At 36.1% G+C, this 17970-nt stretch overlaps 1 protein-coding gene across 1 annotated transcript in view; it reads left to right on the top strand.

Moving 5' to 3' along the window:
- Nucleotides 1-23: 23 nt before the first annotated feature.
- LOC132132199 (clathrin heavy chain 1-like) overlaps nucleotides 24-17970 on the top strand; it is a 40855-nt gene continuing 22908 nt past the window's right edge. Inside the window, exons 1-4 of the mRNA XM_059544512.1 lie at nucleotides 24-327; nucleotides 12271-12478; nucleotides 16979-17247; nucleotides 17561-17722. Of these exons, the coding sequence (XP_059400495.1) occupies nucleotides 286-327; nucleotides 12271-12478; nucleotides 16979-17247; nucleotides 17561-17722 (681 nt within the window). The 5' untranslated portion in view covers nucleotides 24-285. The remainder of the gene's footprint in view (nucleotides 328-12270; nucleotides 12479-16978; nucleotides 17248-17560; nucleotides 17723-17970) is intronic.

Here is a 17970-nt window from a genome sequence, read left to right as displayed (position 1 = left end):
ATTGAGGTCTACGTCTCTTTCCGGTGCATTTCTCCACCGGACTGGTTCCGCCGCCATTGTAGCTTTCTAGAGTTCCTCGCAGCGGCGGTTGACATTCTGGAGTTGAAGCGCCTCATTTACATTCAGCGGGCGGCTAGAGTAACCTAACATTCCCGGTTCATTTGCCCCCCTCCCCCCAGAAAAACACAAGACCACCTCCATTCATTCCCGGCTCTGGAGTAGTTTAGGTTGGGCAGAAATAATAGCAGGAATTAGAGAGGAAAGCGAAGAGGAACCACCGTCGTCATGGCTCAAATCCTGCCCATCAGATTCCAGGAGCACCTGCAAGTAAGCGTTTTAAAACATCTTCAAATGAGTGTCTCATTTATTTTATTATGAGTTTATAGTGTGTTTTCAAAAAAGCAGTTGTAGTACCCCTTCCCCGGTGTATATGACCCCCATCAGCAGCACTAGTAGTAGCAGGAGGGGAGTTAGCTTAGCTACTGTCGGTGTTAACCAGCTGAAAAATAGAGATTCTGGTTGTGTCACAAATAAAACTACGTGAGCTGACTCCCCAGACAGCATTTTTAAGCATACTTGTTCAAACATTTAGAGGGTTTGTTCAAGTTACACGGATTTAAAGGCAGTGTATTGAAATTATAATGAAACTTGAAAAAGATTGATGGCTGAAAAATGTAACTGATTGTTTCGAGAATATTGAGATTTGTAGTCACAGTGCTTATCAACACTAATCAGCTGTCTTTGCCTCAGGTTGTGTCTTTGTATTAGAAAAATCAGAGGAAAATTTAGAATAAATAGTGTCTTTATTTCTTTAATTGAGTAAATGACAAAAGGGATTCAGTCTGGGTTTATTCCCTATTCTCTTTGCTATTATAATAAAACAGATTTGTGATTGAGGTGTCGAGATTACCTGCTTCAGGTAGCAGGTGTAAAATCGCCCCACCTATAGACGCATGTATGATCCCATGATGCCTCTGCAATTTTTTTTTATTTGCACTGAACTCACTTGCTTTCACTTCTTCTCTGTCTGTTTAGATGAGCCTCTCAGTTAGCTTAAAGGCTTTTAGGACTTGGTGTAACTCATTTTGGTCACCATTTAATGCATCTTGTCTTGAAAATAATCATGGACGTTTTGAGTTTTTTAGCGTATTGTTGTATTGTCCTTGAAACGGGTCATATTATGACAAATATTGCTAGTGCTGAATCAGTTATCTGTTGTTAAACATCATATTTGCCCAGTGTCAGGCCTGTAAAGTGACCCCTTGTCCACATCACAGCTTATTTTGGACTAAAAACCCACCCATTTAAACACAATAGGATGTCAGTATTGTTGCAAACTTTGCTATTTTATTCATTCTTTATTTCAATATAATTGTAGTATCAAACAGGAATTTTTTAGGCTTATTGATTGATCATTTTCTTGCAGGTTACATTAAGTAAACCAAACAGTTTTGTTGTTATTGTTACATAAAACTAACACTATTAAAATAGTTTCCGTTGATTGATATAAAGCTGAAATAAAATAAAATGGGAAAAGATAAACCTAAAACTTAATATCTTTAAATGAAAAGTAGAAGTGCTGCCTAAGTACTAAAATGACTTAATCTACAACTGAAATAAAATAAATTGAGGCTAAATAGAAATATTTAAAACAGCACATGACAAAAATGTTAAACAATTGCTAAAATTTTAAACTTAAATATAAAAGCTAATTCTAAATGTTAATAAAAACTACAGTAGTCTATAAATAATACTGAAATAACATTGCAAATTAGATTAGAGCTTTATAGATTGAGAGAGTCTGCAGACTGTCTGTGAATGTCTTTTTGTGCTGAATGTTAAGGGTTACCGTATTATTTTGTGTGGAAATGAATATGTGTGTTTTTAGGTCAGGCATGCCATATTTACTTGTATATCCTGTCAAAGTTTGTTAGATTTTGGGATACTGATCCTAGAGTAGTGCAAAAGTAAAGAGCATGATGGACCAAAAAGAGCCTGAAGCCCTCTGGTGGTATATTAACTTAATGAAATGCAAATGTAGCACAGCACTTTTCCAGTGAAGTGCCAGGTAATGGTCAGGGTACAATAGGAGTCAGTGGCATAATGCTGTAAATGGCACGAGGAAGACAAAACTTGCTCATGATGTCTGATTCACATTGTAGTGCTGCTTTATTTTGGTGTGCTGAAACCTCTAAGCCAAAATGGACAGTATAATGAAAGGTACATTTATAAAACAGCTGTCTATAACCACCATAAGTGACTCTTATTTCCATGTACATCATTTAGGTTTACCGTATTATACTTTACAAGATGATTTAAGTATACAAAGACAGCAGGCCTGTATGATGTTCTGCATTGGATGCTGGCTGCATGTTAGTTATGTATATTAGTGGAGCAAGTTAGATGTTTCCTGAAAACCGGTAGTGCATTGATTTCATTGCAGATAACTTAAGTAAATTACTCTGGTTTTAAAAGTAACATAAGCATGATACAGATCAAGTCAAATGCAAATTATTCTGGTTTTAAAAGTAACATAAGCATGAAACGGGGGGGGCAAGTCGGATGATCTGCAGATGGGTTTCGTTTGTTTAATGTCATGCTGTTTAATACGTTACCTTGAGGCCCTATGAATACATTTGATCTTTGAACTCTACCCTGCTGATCACACATGATTATCTCGTGTGGATGGAGATCCATTATCCATTTTCAGTTTCTCAGTGCTGAATGAACTTGGATTTCATTGCAGAGAGCATTTTGTGCTCGTTCCTTTCTTTCTTTTTCCCTTTCCTGCTCTGCTGTCCATGCTGAACCTGCTAGGCTGGTCACTTGTCACCTATGGTCATATGGTCAGAGTTTTTAAAATGTTTATTTAGCTTTCTGCACAATGGGTCCTGACTTCCTGTTATGGAGGATGGTGACATTGCAGTGCAAGCCTCAGCAAATTGTATATCCTTCCCTGAAGCCTCCTGCTATCAGGCTTTAATGCTGAGCAAGATGCCATTTTTCCCTGGACGGAGAAGGAAAAGGGTTAAACGGGCATGGGAGGTTGGAGAGAAGAATGTGCTGACAGCTTTAAAAAGTCATGAATTTAAATGATGTGCTGAATTTATCTTCACAGACCCAGAGAAGCACTTGACACTTCAAGTATTAAACATTTCTCTCACTCGCCCAGATTTGTGAAAGCAAAGCTCACCCATAGAAATGTGCTAAATGCATGAACACTTCAAAAGTAGTGCAGGTCAGCATAACAGAACAACCGCTCAAGTTATAACTGGGTTAAAATAATTATATAGTTAAAATAGGAATAGTTAACTCAAAAATGAAAATTCTGTCATTAATTACTAGGGATGCAACGATACCATTTTTTCAGAACCGACCCGATACCGAAAATTCTCAGAATGTGCCGATACGGATCAGTTTTTTTTTAATGCAATGTAGAGTTTCTATTCGTCTGTATTGACCTGATCATCATTCTTTTGTGTTAATTACAATCTACTACCTATACACAACTTCATTTGAATGAAAAATAACAAATGAAAAAAATATATAATCATAAACGATTACAAAAAATTTATTATAAACTAGGTTGGTAGATAATTCAGCAGCAAAAGATACTCTAGATTCTAGAAATATCACGGGAGCACTATAATTTTATCAAATCTATTTAAAGATTTTATTTACAAATAAAAGTGAATAAGTCTAAAATCTGGTAAAATGTAACACATTGCTCTTTGTATTGTTGTAAAATACATTCATGAAAAAACAATTGCATACATTTATGTAGAAATCTAAAAGACGTTTCTTTTAAATCTATAGCACAGCAATAAAGGCAGGAACATATCATAGATAGGACAGAAAAAGAAAAACTATTAATAATCTTTGAATTAGCAGAAAATATTATAATACTGAAAGCGCCAATATAAGCGCCGAAACAGAACTCTTGTTACTTTTCTGGGCAGGTGATAGTCAGTGAAAGTGCCAGCAGGGGGAATGTTTAATGTTTAATGGTAGCATGTACTGTGAGTGTTGTGAAGCAATATGCTAATGCTGGCAAAAAGTTCAGCTAATGGTTGCCTTTCCTTTCTTCATCTTTTGTTTATGCCATCATCTCTTGTATGTTGCCTGTAGTTTGCTTACTCACTGGTGAAGTTCACAGCACTGATCTTTATCTAACCACTGTAAAATAAACAGTCTAAAATGGGAAGTCAAATACACACCAGACAGAGGAGAGATTGTCAATGCTTGATCTGCTTGATTTTTACAGTTTGCTTGCTACAGTGTCTGTTTGTATGAATTTCTTCACAAAGCAAAAATGTTATAATTATATAATTTAAGAAAATCATACAACTCATTGGTAAATTGGACAAGATCAAAGAATACAATATCAATGAACACACACACACACACACTCACACACACACACACACACACACACACACACACACACACACACACACACACATATATATATATATCCCAGGGATCACATGTTAGGAAAAATTGTTAGCCTGAATGCAATGTAAGTCGCTTTGGATAAAAGCGTCTGCTAAATGCATAAATAAAATTTTTAATTTATATATATATATATATATATATATATATATATACACACACACAATAAACTGATATCACATCCTCCTTGCACAGACCAGAGATGTCCACAGAAATCCAGGAAGAAACTGGCCCGCTCTTTTCGATTTGATGTTTCTCGAGCCACGCAGCATGTTCTTGTAGGCTGAATGAGCCACCGGTTGGGAAAGAGGGTTTGTTTCTGGGCATGTCTGAGACAACACTGAAGCAAGCAGCAGTTACTTGCTGTGGATGAATCACGCTTGGCCTAAGGCTGATGCTGCTACGGCAGTGAGAGCTTTTTCCCTTATATTTGTTTCAGTGTCTCTCTGTACGTTGTGAGAGCTAACAGGGGCAGGGTTTCCCTTCAGCCAATCGGAATGGCCTGCTGGGCAGTGATGTCATCATGTGTGATGTCATCTATGAGATGCAGTAATAAAGGTCACAGAAATGTGTATGAGCAGGTTACTCTTCTCTCAGTAACAATGTTTTTTTTTTGTATGATTTTGTTATTTGTGTTCTGATTTCTCATTTTATATTTCTGTGAATAATTTATCCTGTCTGTTTATCGCTTATGTCCTCCTTAAATATGTTTATGTACCTAGTTTTAACTGATTTCACTTGGTTCCTGCCATGAAAACAGCTTAATTTAATAACAAATTGTTATTCTGTTTGAATAGAAACTCAGAATTGGCCCCATTTAAATTTTTTATTTATTCCTCTTGTTTCACAATTCTCTGTTAGTAGCTAGCGATGATGTGGCTTTCTGTGCAGCATGAAAAAAGGAATGTGGGTGTGGCTTCGGGTGTGCCGGTGTCCGCTCCCCATTGATAAAAAGTGCTGCTGATTCCGTTGAGTTCTTCCTAGAAAATGTGCTTCCTGTTCGTTCCTGGTCTTTGATTAGACCTAAGATCTAACCAGCATTGAAATACTTTGGGTGTTCACTGTCTAATATTTGTAGTCTCTTAGTTTAGTAGTTTAGTAATAAGCAAATTAATGTAAAAAAAAAAAAATCCTTGCCACCCTTCTCAATAATTAGTCATCAATGTTTGTTATTTAACCTACAACCTCTGTTTTAGATATACAAATTCACAAGCCATTTTAATTTGGGTTAGATTACCCAAAATTGAAAATTTTTAATAATTTACTAACCTTCCCGTCATCTCAAACCCGAATGCAATTCATTCTTCTGTAGAACACAAAAGCAGAAGTGCAGACGTGGTTTCACATGGTTTTCTTCCATACAATAAAAGTGTGTGGGGAACATGGGCTGTCAAATCTCTAAAAAAAAAAAAAAAAATCATCATAAAAACATCAAAAGTTTTCCGAAGACGTGTTTTTGTAGTTGCATGACTTTGTGTTAAGCAGGATAATTTCACAATTATAATGGCATCTGACTAATTTATCTCTTATATTCTTCCTTGTACTTTCAAGTCAGGTTTAAGTCAGCTTTGCTCTTTGAGACCAAAATGCAATTCAAAAACATTTGTGAGGTGGAGTTTAGACAAAACAAATGGACTTTTTCTGCATAGCTTGGAACTCCTTGGCAACTAACTGCTGAACACTGACTGCTGAATGTCACAGAGGACTCTCCTCCTGTCCAGCATCATTTAGTGCTGTAAGTGCTGTTATACAAGTCCAAGACTTCTCATCCCTGCAGCTGTCAGCTCTGATCTCTGTAATTCGTATTGTGCGGCTGCTGGTGGACGGTGCATTGGAATCGTGATTGGTTATATGTCAGTGTTGCTAACCTGACTGCCGCCTCTGGTATTTGAGATCTGTCTGGTGGCTGATAAAAACAAAGGCTTGGTTTTGGCTGCTCATCAGAAATAAAGCTACAACTTCACCCTTTTAGCCATCTGACTTGGTATTAAGAGTCGATACAGAAGCAGCTGTCAGTTTAGTTGAAAATGCCTGAAGTCAAGATGTCTCCTACACTAAATCCTCCTCCTCTGCTCCTCTCTGAACCCATTTCAAATGTAAGTCTCTTTGCAGATTTGATGTCACTGCATTTTATCTACATGTGATGCTTAGTCATATGGTGTGAATAATAGAATTGGAATTAAACTAATTTACTGTATGAAGATCAGCATTTATTAATGTGCAGATCTCTATGGAATGATATTCAGGACATTATTCAAAAGGAATTGCAAATTGTATTTGCAATTGCGTTTTCAATTTGTGGACGCATAAAATGTGACATAATCCAAACGCAAATGCAAATCGCGCATTAACGTTTGCATCTTCGTTTAAGCGACCGCACAGTGTCTGCCAAATTTAAAATGGAAATGCAAAGTCCATTTGCAATTGTGTTTCCCATATCTTACGAGCTATGAGCCTGTCATATTTAAATAGCAATATTAATTACCACATTTGCCTTTTCACTCTCTCTGCACTGTGCATGTAAACTGCCAAAACTCAAATGGAATCGCAATTCCTTTTGCATTTGAATTTCCAACGTCTACACCGAAACCTGTCAATCAAGTGACAGGGGTGGGGCCATTTTATTAGGCGTGTTTGCATCTGGAAGTGACGTCACTCCCAGTTGACGGTAATAAATAATTATTAATTAATTAGTGTGGACTTTGTCATCTAAATACTTAATAACCAATAAGGTTAAGGATGTGTCTTAAAAATTACTTCATCTTTTGTATCCTGTGAAGCTTTACTTAAAAAAGATGTTTCCTGATATTGACACTTTATGTTCTTTTTGTGGTGCTGAACACAAATCTATTTCTCATCTCTTCTTGGAATGCACATATACAAGTCTGTTCTGGAAGAATTTTTGTATCTCCGATCATACTATGAGTTATCGATAGTGTTTATAATTAAGCCACAGTAGCCACAAATGTACAGTTGTCTGAGACGTTATGAAATGTTCTTTAACATCATGAATCATAAAATGTAGTCAGTGGTCTGCTATGGTTTATTTTCATAATTAGTGTTGTCACGGTACCAAAATTTCAGTATTCGGTAACGATACCAGTGAAAATCCACGGTTCTCGGTACCAATTTCGGTAGCAATGCAAAAAACAAAAATATTCTAATTAAAAAAAAAAAAAAACCTTTTTATCACTGAAAATAAAACCAATAACATTCTTTATGCTTATTTACAATTATGTTTAAAGTTTTTCTACAAGTAATATAATTATGAAAAACAGTAAACAAGTTTCACCCAAATTTAATTTGTCTTAATTTAATGAAATGTAAACATTTAATTTTTTTTGATAAATAAAGGGGATTTGCTATAAAAATGTAAACATGGAAGAAATATTGTGTGATTTATTTCTTTAAAAAATAAAGTTTTATAAATTTTTCCAACAGTAGTAGCAGTATCACATACATTCTACTAAATAATAGTAATATTTCTAGCACAATGCCTTTATGTAAAAATAAACTTTTATTTTGACGGGCTACTTTTTTTATTTTGACAGGCTACTTTTATTTTGACACTGGTTTTACTCAAATGAAACGGTAAAATGCTTGTGAAGTGACTCAGAACAGTTCTGGTGATGTTTATGTATTTCTGTCCTCATTGAGACGGCAGATGCTGAAATTACTGCAAGCGGCACGCGCTTCAGTCTATGTAGTAAACAAACCATTCATTCATTCACTCAGAGACGCGAAGAACATGCAGGATTCATATTTCAACCAACTTTTGCGGCTAAACATTTACAGATACTGGTCCATACGGAGATTTGATTTGATTAATTTATGGTAACTTTGACAAATACCGTGACTGTCCATATTAAAATGTAAGTTTCATTATCAAGACTGGATTTTGAGATTCCGTTTTTTCTGCTTCGCGGAAATTATAGCGCTGTGTGTGTCAAGAACCGGGTTGACCTGTTCCTTGGTACCACCGGTACTTAAAGAAACCTGGTACCATTACATTTTCATTTTTTTTGTACCTACTTGGTACCGAAGTACTGGGTCTTTTGACAACACTATTCATAATAGGTAAACACAGGTCACAAGTTAACACGGTCACATTTCCTTGATTCAGCAGCTGCACGATGTGACGCCAAGAGTCCTGTCTTCAATCGAGAGATCTGGAGCTGATTCGGTTTAGATCGGTAGCTCGGTGGTTAGTGACTCTCGTCTCGCGTCTTTTAGCGCGTGTTCGAAACCCGGTCCAACACAGACGTTCTTTACCTTTTTGTTTATCCTACTTACTTCAGCCGCGAAACGGGCGATCATATTAATAACTTGTAATCTTTACAAGAATATCTGAATCATGCAATGAGCAAGTCTGCGTTTATTAAACACTTAATATCGCGTCAGTTTGTGCTTTCAGAATCGCAGAGTCTGCTGCCGTCGTTCCAGCACATCTGCAGCAGAGACCTGAAACAGGAAGTTGGTCACCAGATAACACAGTAACCAGTTAAACCGTAACACCGGGAAGATTAGGAAAATAGACTGGTGACGTAGGTCTGCGCGCGTTTGATAACTTCAGTCAGCTCGCCTTGACTACTGCAATTTTCCTCACTGTATATTTACAGTAAAACAAAAAAGGATATGAAATACAACTGCCTCCTTTCATTTTTCATTTAAACATAATAATAGCAGCAGAAAAGTACTTAGTCCAGGGAAATGTGTATATATGCAGTCATTACAAATTAAACTAAATATTATATCAATTGCCTCTTTTATTACCGTCGACTGTGAGTGACGTCACTTCCCAATGCAAACACAGCCAATAAAATGGCCACACCCCTGTCACTTGATTGACAGGTTTCCGTGTAGATGTTGGAAATTCAAATGCAAAAGGAATTGCGATTCCATTTGAGTTTTGGCAGTTTACATGCACAGTGCAGAGAGAGTGAAAAGGGGCGGCAGTGGCTCAGTGGTTCATGTAGGTTGTCTACAAACCGGAAGGTTGGTGGTTCAATCCCCGGCTCCACCTGACCAAGTGTCGAGGTGTCCTTGAGCAAGACACCTAACCCCAGCAGCTCCCAACGAGCTGGATGGCGCCTTGAATGGCTGACACCGCATTCGGTGTGTGAATGAGTGTATGAATGGGTGAATGTGAGGCAAATTGTAAAGCGCTTTGGATGGCCATGTGGTCTGTTGAAAGCGCTATGTAAATGCAGTCCATTTACCATTTCCATTTACCAATAGTTAAATGTGGTAATTAATATTGCTATTTAAATATGACAGGCTCATAGCTCGTAAGATATGGTAAACAAAATTGCAAACGGACTTTGCATTTCCATTTTAAATTTGGCAGACACTGTGCGTTCGCTTAAGCGAAAATGCAAACGGTAATGCGCGATTTGCATTTGCGTTTGGATTATGTCACATTTTATGCGTCCACAAATTGAAAACGCAATTGCAAATACAATTTAGATCTCTGTTTTCCTGTGTGGAAGTGCAGATCTTATTCTCAGGGTCAGTATTTCCGACTTCTAAGGCAGCTGGTGTGGTGCTGCTGAGATGGCATCCCACTGGCTTTTATTTATTTCTGTAATTGACTATCTATTTGTGGTGGTCAGTTTTGATCTAGTGACGATCCATCACAAATAATTCAATGTATAGGAAACACTGGACACTGCTATAAGTCAAATGGCCATAGTGATAACAAAAAAAAGATTTCACACATTGCACTGCCTGCTGCTCCTAACTGCCTAAGAGTGCTGTGGCCACGAGCGATGACATCGTGGAGTATATTGTTGGACCTACACACACATTTCATGAGGAAAGTTAATGCGCACGTTATAATCAGCCCAGAAGTTTCGTCGGAAACGTGTTTCTACTTTAACTTTTTCTACTTTCTACTTTTTTTTTTTTTTTTTTTTTTTTTTTATAGTTGAGAAACAAAACAAGGGTGTATTGGATCCATGCATTGACAGCAACCACTGCCACCAGTCATTAATGTTAATCAAATACCAAAGAAGATCCCTCAGTGATCTTGACTGAATCACTTTTATAACCTCAGTTTATATTTTATTTGCCTGTTGTTGGGTGCTGACTACTGTAATGGCAACGTGGCTCTGTGTATGCGATTATTTTGGAGATGTGTTCCAATATAATTTAATTTATCCTTTTGTGGGCCTATTCTATTTTGATCTGCAGTTTAATAAGTTAAACAGAAAAAAAAGACAAAAACTGCATGTGTTTCTCAATATTTATTTAAACAGACTGTATAATGATGAAAAACCATAAACATGACAGGTATAATTAAAATATGCAAATTCCTTCCGTGCACATTTCAGTGCAATATTTTGACAGATTTTTTTTAAACTGTCTATAAAGTATAATTATGTTTCATTAAGCTAAAGTGTAGCACAATAAATTCTTAATTTATTTGTACAAAAATTATAAGATTTTGTTGCAAACGGATGAAGACGTTAATAGGCTTCTTAGCTCGCCCCTCAACATGCATGTGTTAAGAGTTTCAGCAGCCCAACACTGAATATTATATTGTGGCCGTTGTATTTTGATTAATAAAAAAAAATTTGAATGACCCTGCTTCTAAATAAATAAAGCAGTTATTTTTGTTTTGTTAAAAATGGGCCAAAAGAGACCTCCGAACTAGTAGGCTACCAGAAAGGGAAAAAACGTGTTTGCTTAGAATTAGTTTTTAAGTCATACATGATAAATATCAAATACGTTATAGCTTGACTACGAGTTTAAAAACAACGCTGCAATTGTTATAATTAAGAAAATTAAACTTCCCTTCATGAAATGTGTCTACATAGGCGATAATGCCAAAAAGAAAGAGAAACATCGGAAAATAAGCATGTTATTAAAAAAGACATTAAAACATGACATCAACATGCATTTACCATTCTTACAATCACCGCCAGAATGTCCAATATTGGGTTCTACTATTTTTCTTCAACATTTCTCCTCACAAAAATTATTGGAAATTGGAAATATGGAAATTATTAGCAACATCATATTTATACAAATAGTCTGTTTGAGTCTAGTCTAGTTTTTTTGTGCATATCTTGTAATTTTTAAACTTTGTAATTTTTAAACTTTTAAACCAGTTCAATATAATATTCAGTGAAAATTACTGGGGGGGAAAAACAGCACTTTTAACATTTTCATTGAATTGTGTTTATTGAAAAGTGTTTTTGGCAAAATGCCAAAATGTGTCTTTTAAATCAGTGATGACTGAAAATGTCTAAATAATTAGATACATATTAATGATTGCTAATCGTCTGTGATTCTGGAACAAAGTTCTCAGGACACCATCTTGTTTAAAAATGAAGTCTTTCTTGTATCTGTTCTTTTTGTGTCCCTGATATCAATTCCTTCAAGGCCTTTTCAGACAGCAAAGTTACGTGCTTGGCTCACTGGGGTCAGGAAAGAGAGGTTTTGCTGGTTCTGTGGCTTTTTTTTTTTTTTTTTAATTACTGTTATTGAAATGCTGATCTTATTGTAAGAGATACTGCTACTGCTTAAACTTTATGATAACAAAATGATTTTACTGTTTGGTCTGGTTTTATCCCTTGTAAAATTATGCCTCCGATCCATTTTAACCTGTAGAGTGGAACACATAGTCATTGATTTTTCTTAGGATCAATTCTTAGAAAGGTTCACAGCGTCAAAGAGAAACCTGATATCATTTAGGAAGCATTACCCCTTTGAAGTTTTAAGATTTAGATTTAAGATTTGTGAAGATTGAAATGACATTGGTATATAATACATTGATAAAAATTAAAGCAATTAAAACTTTTCTCTTTTTCCTAGCTCCAAAATTTGGGGATCAACCCAGCCAACATCGGGTTCAGCACCCTAACAATGGAGTCTGATAAGTTCATTTGTATCCGGGAGAAGGTTGGAGAACAGGCACAGGTGGTGATCATCGACATGGCAGACCCAAACACTCCCATCCGCAGGCCCATCTCTGCAGACAGTGCCATCATGAACCCTGCGAGCAAAGTCATCGCACTTAAAGGTAGGTTATATAAATTAATAGTTCCAGGGATACTCATATTAACCTAATTGTAATGACTACTGAATTTTTAGCTGAACTGAATTATAGAACTGATCCAATCCATTGTTGTTTAAACTAGAAATTAAGAGTGTTTTCTTTACTTCATTCAGTTACACAGAGTTCCTTTTTAGTTTAAATTATACTAGACCAATTTCTGTAGCATATGTTTTTTTGCATTATCCTCATTTTAGGCTACATCTTAGCTTACAGTAACATGATATGTGTTTTGTATTTTCTGTTATGCAGCCATAATTGCTTTGTCTTTTTGTTTTGTTTCCTTTTTTGTTGCTGCTTTCTCATGTGTATGCAGACGGTGAGTTAACATTTTGGTACAATGATTTGTGAAAGTTATAATCCTGTTTCTAAAATGAACATTATGTAGAGTTGTTTGGCCTCATTGCTTAACCTTGTGTTGGTGTTTCTAGAGCCTCCACTTCAAGCCAGAATATTTAATAAATTATACCTTAGGCTACACATTGTTCCTGTCATTTTGGCAAATAATTATTTATAAATTGATGACATAAGCATGAAAAAAAAATTCTAGTGAAAGTGTTATGAGAACAATGACAGTTTAAAAATCATCAGTATTGCTATTGTAAATATAGGAGAGGTGTGCCTCAAGGTTCGGACTTAGGCCCCATGCAAATTCAAGCCACAATAGGCAATGTAAAGCAAACATGTCCTGGCATCCCTCTAATATTGTTTACATAGATTAAGATTGTTTAGCCAACAATGTACCACATAATTAACCCACTTTGGCTAAACAGGATTTAACTTTCACAAAATTCATAATTGAATGTTCACATCATGTTGATGTGAACCCCTCTTTCTGGGGTTTGAAATATTGTTGGCCATACATTTGCTTTTCTTCTTGTTTAATTCTAATTGTTGTCATTTTAAATGCTTACCATATTGAGTCATTTTCCCCATCCTCACTATGTAATCTTAACATCAAGCATCTCCATATAAATTTCAAGTCTGTGTGAATGTACCTGGGTAAAGGTATCCTCGTAGATTTATGGTTCTTGTGGTAGTTCATAGTCCATTAGGTTTTTTTTATCACTATGCAGCTTGTGTTTAGATAGCAACTCTGTGACTAATGCTGTGTCAGTGTCTTAGTTGATGTTGGAATTAATATAAATTTACAATAAATTCAATGCCTGTGTAGAGTTGAAAGATTTGTCATGCTTTATAGAAGGCTCTAGTATAGATAGTAATCTCTCCAATTCTTAGCTTGTTATTAATTGTAGTTATGTTAAATGATGTTATTTGGTGGCAGGGCACCAGACTGTGCCTAGAAGAGTCAAATTTGCAACTAAAAATTATTTAAAAACTTGCATGTGATGCCTTTTTTCACGATTGTTTTGCATTCACATTATTTGTTATAAACTGATAAATTATGTCATAAACTGAGATGTTTATGTTTTAGTAGAAAAACAGTCCTCATCACTGCTGACCGCAACTGAAAAAGCAGCTCCAAGTGTGGCAGCATAAAAGAGATTGAAAATGACAGTGATGTGTGAAGTAAAAGTGCAGAAAAGCAGTGTATATTTTATATTGCATAACTTGAACCAACTACAACAGGTAAAGCTTCCAACTGTGTGGACATTAGCAATATCGGAACAATTCTTGTTTATAATCGATACTAATATGGCTTCTTGTTATCAAGATCTTTAGTCTATATGCCGTGTTTTGTTAATGCGTGAACTTCATATTATTTGTAGCGCACTTGCTGTCCAGTAATAACAGTATGTTTGTGCTCTGTTGCCTTTTAATGAAAAGAAAACAAAGCATCAGCTTTAAAATTCTGCCAATTCATAACGAAATTTAAACAATAAATACCATTTTGGCACTCCTTAATGCGGCATTAGAGATTGCTTTAGTGCCTCAGTTCAAGCAGCACATGAACCCATCATTCTTTCTCTTTATTGCAGTAGTACGAAATAAACTTCAAAAGGTGCTGTATGTATATTATAAGATAGCCTACAGTACACCTTACTGAAATGTCTCATGCAATCGCTTATTCAGTTCAAACTGCAGAAAACTTGTAAAGCATGTAAACAATGCCACATAACATTCGTTTACCTCAGAATAACCATTCGGCGTCCATAAGCTCATTAGTCGGCTAGATAAAATAACGATAAAGAGGAGCGTATTGCTGAATATATGAGCAATATGGAATATTCTTATTTTTTACTTAACTTGTCTACATGATAAGAGAGAATAAAAAAGCAAGGAATAAAAATAAAATTCAACACCTCCTATATAACTACATGCTACTAATGAAGAAAAATAAACTGGATGTGTGCAAGACATATGACAGCATTTATAGGATGCATTGAGGAGGAGCAAATATACACTCAAAGTCTAAGTGATGCTAACAGTTGTGGTCCATGGTATTGGCACAGATTCTGTGTAATAAACAATTCTTTGTGACTGTATATATGTCTCAAGTTGGAAAGATGTTTTTTTTTTTATTTTTTTTTTTTTTTTTAGTCTGGAGTCCTGGGTGGCAAGGAATAATAAATCTGATTTTCTGATTGAACAAACTTTATTTGTAACCTCAAACCAGTTTGCTTTGCCTTTTCCATAGAGAAAAATGAGCAGTGAATGGCTTGTATTGGAGAGCCAGAGCCGTCACTGTCGCGGTTTCAAATTAGATTAGCTTTTAATCGATTGCTTGTTTGTGGCTACAGACTATTTTATTAGCTTATTTTGGGTTCACAATATCCTGTATGAACCCGCACATTTCCTGAGCAATATTTAAAAATGATGTAATCTTGACTTGCTCAGTCCTGTTTTTTTAGCCCTTGTTCACACTGCATATAAATGGATATGAACCAGTTAATTAAGGTCTTAAGTTGGAGCTTTGTTGGACTGGCACTCTATATTAAGTTAGATGCATTTAAGTAGGATTTTAACTCTCTCATATTATGTTGAGTGAGCTTTGAATGTGGATTCAAATCCCTTCTATCCCTTTTTTTTTTTACTTTGCTCTGCTCTGGCTCCCAAATTTGTTATATGATTTGAGTGTCAGGTTGTATGGGAATCTTTCCGCACAGGCCTGAAACGTGGTTTTGTCAGGTTTCATAATCATTGTAAATAGTCATTAATGCTTCTGTCGATGCATATAGACTAAATTCTGACCTCTGCAGTAATCAGCTTCACAACAGCCTGCAATCTCAGACTAGTTCTACTAAGAATTTGAAATCGGCATGAAATGAAAATTTACCCAATCTATGTTTCAAATGCATGTTATTGGTCTTAGTGTGAATGATTCATGCATGTATATGTTTTTTTGTAACCTTGATCAAACTCAGTCTTTCTGTGAAAATTGCAGACTTCTCTCTGACAAATGCAGCACTTTTCCAATCATAGGCCACTTAAACCTGTTCTTTCAAGCTGGCATTCATATCTTCCTCCATTTTTAAGTGGAATGACCACATCTTACAATCCGATCAACAACCGACGAGTAAAACCTGTCCCTGCCCTATCCGTGTCTCTCAGATGTGTATCATAATACGGAAGAAACAATCTTTCAATACTTCCGTTTAATCTCGGCTTCAATAATGCCAGCACAGATAAAATGACCAGCAAGCTGTTCTGAAGTCAAGATGAGCTCAAAAATTGACTTTTTAATTTCTTAATACACATGTTTTTGTGATTATGTTCATTTATTTAAAAAAAATAAGTTTCTGAGTGTCACAGCAGGTGGACATGAAGCGAAGTGAAAGACAGAGAGGGGGATGGGATCGGGAAAGGTTCGGCAGGCTGCTTACGAGGCTATCGGCACCGACTTTATGCAATAATTTAACATTGATTTGTGTTAATGTGACAGTTACTAAAATAATAGCAAATAATGATCAAATTGGGGGGGGGGGGATCTATAACGTTTCAGTGAACTTGACTTTCAGGCTCCACATCCTGGTCAAATGACCTCCTCAAAAGCTGGTTCAGCATTCAAACCATGTTGTAAAAGTGTGTGCATTTCATGTCGACTTTAGAAACCTTTATGCAACCTCTGCAAACATTGTCTTAATTGTATTGATTCACAAAGTTAAGATTAACTGGAGCCTGCAGAAAGTAATTCACCACATAGATTAGTGTTTGTATAAAAACTGGGTTGGAAGTTATTCAGGTGAGTTGCCGCCAAGTTTTCCTTTCCCATAACACGCATTATTCGCAAGTCACAGTGTACACTAAGCCTTGTGCTGAGATGAAATCAGTCTCTGGTGTTTAATTTCAGTGGTATAAATTGTTCCTTGCACAAATGATCTCTAGACCGCTTTTTGATTGCTTTGCTTCATTTGTCTTAACAGCTGAATGAGCTGTCAAGGTGGGCTTGCCTGATGCACTTCAAGCCATGACTGACAATATTTCTACCCTGATGTCTTTGTAATCTAATTAAATTGTTTTATGTGTGTAAATGTAAAACGGTTTCTACTCTTTATTTCCTCTCAGCTGCCAAAACCCTTCAGATCTTTAACATCGAGATGAAGAGTAAGGTGAAAGCCCACACCATGACTGATGACGTCACTTTCTGGAAGTGGATCTCTCTTAACAGTCTCGCCCTGGTGACGGATAATGCAGTCTATCATTGGAGCATGGAGGGAGACTCTCAGCCGGTCAAAGTGTTTGACAGACATTCCAGCCTGGCCGGCTGTCAAATCATCAACTACCGCACCGATGCCAAGCAGAAGTGGCTGCTGCTCATTGGCATTTCTGCTCAGGTGCCGTAAGCATTTTAAATAATCATTCTGGATTTCTGGTCTAGAATTATACACACTATTGCTCTTGTTCTAGACACACTTGTGCTTAAGTTGAGATCTTGTTTAGTTCATTTCTTCCTGTTCATTTACATTTGTATTAACCATTATTTTATTTTCATTTGTTTTCTATAACTTATTTGCTTTGTTATTAATTATATATTTATAATTAGTTGTTGTAGGTTTTATATCCTTATGTCTTTAACCGTCTTTCTTTCAGTCAAATGAATCAAGGCTGTTTTTTCAAATCGCTCAAGTATTATGTTTCTTGTTACAGCAAAACAGAGTTGTTGGTGCCATGCAGCTATACTCCGTTGACAGGAAGGTGTCACAGCCTATCGAGGGTCACGCTGCTGCCTTTGGCCAGTTCAAAATGGAGGGAAATGCAGAAGAATCCACACTCTTCTGTTTTGCTGTGCGAGGTCAAGCAGGAGGAAAGGTGCATTTCCAGATGGTTTTTGTCACATTTAATTGCATTAACTAGAAACATTTTATTCAGCAAAGAGGCGTAAACTACCAGTATTCCAAACACGGTTGTCTAAATAAGAGAGGAAGTGGTCTTGAAAGGTTTTTTTGGGGTGTTAACTACAGTTTTTTAGGAAGAGGCCATGTTGCTTGCTAGTTTTAGTTTCAGAGGTATGTTCATAATATTATTAAACTACATTATCATTGTTGAGCTAATTATTG

Source organism: Carassius carassius, chromosome 49, assembly GCF_963082965.1.
Source record: "Carassius carassius chromosome 49, fCarCar2.1, whole genome shotgun sequence".
NCBI lineage: Eukaryota > Metazoa > Chordata > Actinopteri > Cypriniformes > Cyprinidae > Carassius > Carassius carassius.
This window is presented reverse-complemented; position numbering and strand designations above follow the sequence as displayed.